Source organism: Trichogramma pretiosum, unplaced genomic scaffold, assembly GCF_000599845.2.
Source record: "Trichogramma pretiosum strain Unisexual culture from Peru unplaced genomic scaffold, Tpre_2.0 scaffold263, whole genome shotgun sequence".
In the NCBI taxonomy this organism is placed as follows: Eukaryota; Metazoa; Arthropoda; class Insecta; order Hymenoptera; family Trichogrammatidae; genus Trichogramma; species Trichogramma pretiosum.
In genome coordinates, this window is record NW_019640929.1 from 1 (window position 1) to 3,223 (window position 3,223).

At 41.1% G+C, this 3,223-nt stretch overlaps 1 protein-coding gene across 1 annotated transcript; it reads left to right on the plus strand.

Moving 5' to 3' along the window:
- Window positions 1-282: 282 nt before the first annotated feature.
- LOC106649024 lies at window positions 283-1,357 on the plus strand. The gene is made up of 2 exons (XM_023457708.1): window positions 283-492; window positions 569-1,357. Exons 1-2 carry the CDS (start codon window positions 283-285, stop codon window positions 1,355-1,357), a joined length of 999 nt encoding a protein of 332 aa, XP_023313476.1.
- The last annotated feature ends 1,866 nt before the right edge of the window (window positions 1,358-3,223 follow it).

The window sequence follows — 3,223 nt, forward strand, 5'->3', positions numbered from 1 at the left end:
CGAGCGTCGCATTTGATCGTCGCCAAGACGAAGCTCGCCCCGACAAAGGTCCAGACAGTACCCAGACTGGAGCTTTGTGCTGCGGTTCTGCTGGTTCGACTCGCGAGGCACTTGATCGACGATTTGAGATTTGCACCTGCAAAAGTTTATTGTTGGTCGGATTCAAAAGTAGTGTTGGACTGGATCGCCTGTCATCCATCGCGTTGGCCGACTTTCGTCGCCAATCGGGTAAGCGAGGTCCAGTCGAAGCTTCCAGATGCCCATTGGAATCACGTCCGCACTATGGATAATTCGGCGGACTGCGCTACAAGAGGCCTTACACCCCTGGAGCTGTCGGAGTTTTCCCTCTGGTGGTCCGGACCCGGGTGGCTTATTGAAGAGGAGGCGTCATGGCCGAGGCTAACAACAGCAAATGAAATTGCAGCGTCTGTGTCGGCTGCGGAGATCGACGTGCGAGTGGCGACTGATGCAGTGACGGAATGCTTACCGCAGGTGGCGCACTCGCTCTGTGCAACCGCGAGAGGATAGCAGTAGCGAGTGGATGAAAGCTCGACTTTTATGTTTTAAGTTGATTCAGGCTCATCATTTTGCGGACGAGATACGAGCTTTGAAGGCTGGAAAAGCTCTGCACAAGCGGAGTTTACTTGTGAGACTGACACCGTTTATCGACAGCAATGACATCCTGCGTGTCGGCGGTCGACTTCACAATGCCCAGCTGCCATTCGACGAGAGACATCCAATTATATTGCCGGGAAGCTGCCCACTTGTGCGTAGGATGATCGAGGCGACTCACGAGGATTTGTTGCACGGTGGGCCTCAACTGATGCGTTCGCACCTCTCACGCACGGTGTGGATCACTCGCGGCGTGCGCGTGATCAGAGGTGTTTGCCAGCGTTGCGTCAGGTGTACAAGATATAAAGCGGCGGCCATTAGTCAGCAAATGGCTCCGCTTCCCGCTGATAGAGTGAAGCCTGGACGACCCTTCTCTATCACTGGCGTGGATTACGCGGGACCATTGCCGGTTTTGTTCTCCAAGGGAAAAGGAGCAAGAGCAACCAAGGGCTACATCGCCATTTTCGTGTGCATGGTGGTCCGTGCTGTTCACGTGGAAATTGTATCTGACCTGACTACTTCGGCCTTTCTCGCAGCGTACGATCGCTTTGTCTCTCGTCGTGGTCCGCCGTCGGTGATGTATTCGGACAATGCAACAACGTTCAAGAGTGCCTCCAAGGAGCTTGCGTCGCTGTTCAGGCAGAGTTCGGCCTTTCGCGTCAGAATCGNTTGCAATCATCTCGTCGCATATTTCATTTTGGCCCGCAGCGGCAACAATCCCTTTGTTCAATTCCAACAGGCTTAGTGTGAAAATGCAAAGTCAGAAGAAGGGCTGTAGGATCAAAAATCTATATGATTCAGATGTTGATATTATAAAAGTACTGAATAATTTAATGCTCATAAATATATTTAAAAATTTATACTTAAAGTAAAAAATGTCTAATTGAATATCTTTGAAAGTGATCTGTTCAAGATTAGAATTGATAAAAGCAGAAAGTAATAAGAAAAATTTTTCAGTTTGCTTAAAAACGTAAAATTTCCTCAAAAGCAGTCCTAGCACTTTTCTAATACAAAATTCATTGAAAACTGTTTTACCAAGTAGAATCTAAATTAAAATTTCAGAAAAACTTGATTAATTATTTTATTCGTGTAATATAAAAAATTTGTTATGAATCTAACGATAAACGGTAAGATTTCTGCAGATAAACCAAAGTTTCATTTAATTTAGTTAAAAGGACAAAAGAATCTTTATGTTCAGATTACGAGTGTTGCAAAACCGATCGATTCCGTATTGTACAATTCTGGAATAGCTGTAAGGTTCAGCAAATTTCTCTCACTCCTTCTCTCTTACTTTGTCTTGTGCACTTGCATACACTATCTGCAGGCAATAGTGAAAGCTCTATTTTCCTCCTTCGGTATCTCTTTGCTATGAACAGCAGAAGCTTGTACGGTGCTCGGAAGCAGTGAAATTGACATGGTTGCGAGCAGGTGTATGGCAGTGCAGCAGTGTGATGCAAGCACAACTTCATTCAGCGATACAAACCATCGAGGCTAATAACGTATTACCAAAACTTGGGTTAGAAATCGATTACAGTCGGCACTTTTTATCAGAATATAAACTTATCTTTGTTGTTCCAAAAATTGAAATTGAATAATTTAGATGTATAGAAATATACTTTAAAAGTTATAAGTCATTTAAAACGGTATACTTGTAAAGATACATAAATGTTGATATTGTATCTTGATATTTTCAAGTTAAAATATAAAAATGAAAATTTAAAAATACATTAGGGTTTTATTTTTGGAGAATCCAATTAAGTTAATAGGTTGAAAATAAGTGTGCTCGTGCGTGAAAGAGACAGAGAGAAGTTTAAGAAAAAAATGACGCAATAACAATTACCCAGATTCCTCTGAGAAAATAGCCCCTGCAAATTTCTTACCATTACTTTTATTGGGGTACCTGTGAATGTAAGCGTGCCTAGTACATGTAGTGGCGAAAATAAAAGTTAGGCTATAATCACGATCTCCTCGTGAGATTTTCGAATTCAATTGGAAACTCTTCTTTTGCTTCAGGCTCTCTATTTTTATTTTTTTTTTTTTATTCTATTTATTTAGAAAACTATGCTTAAAGTGTCCAAGTTCTTGTGCCATCGCAAATGCGGCTACTCATGGTATTCGTGTATGCAAGCTCTTTTTTGTCAAGCTCTACTTTATGTAGCTTAGGTAGCAGTTAGGCTGACAGATTTCGATCGTTAATCTTTCAGTCTGTCTCCAGGTGAACTTGTAGCTTCACTGCATTTATCTCTCGGTTTATCCGCAAGAATCGTCGGTCATGCAAGCTTTATCTATTGATTCTATAAACACAAAATCAATAACACAGACCAAATACATTTAATGAAGCACGTCACTCTCAATTGAATTCAACCCATTTTTTATAAACGGACATTTTATAATCGATTGATACATTTTCCAAAAATTTTATTTTATGAAAAGAAATTTTTTTCGAGGAATCTGGCAAGGAGCTATGCTAGATACGGTCCTGTGTGATAGGGTCATTTCAAATATTAGTACAGTTACAGAAGGCTAAGCAATTTAATTTACTGTCACTAAATTCATAATTAAAAAAATTCTTAACTTTCATTAGCTATTATTCAGGAAACCAGTTATCAAT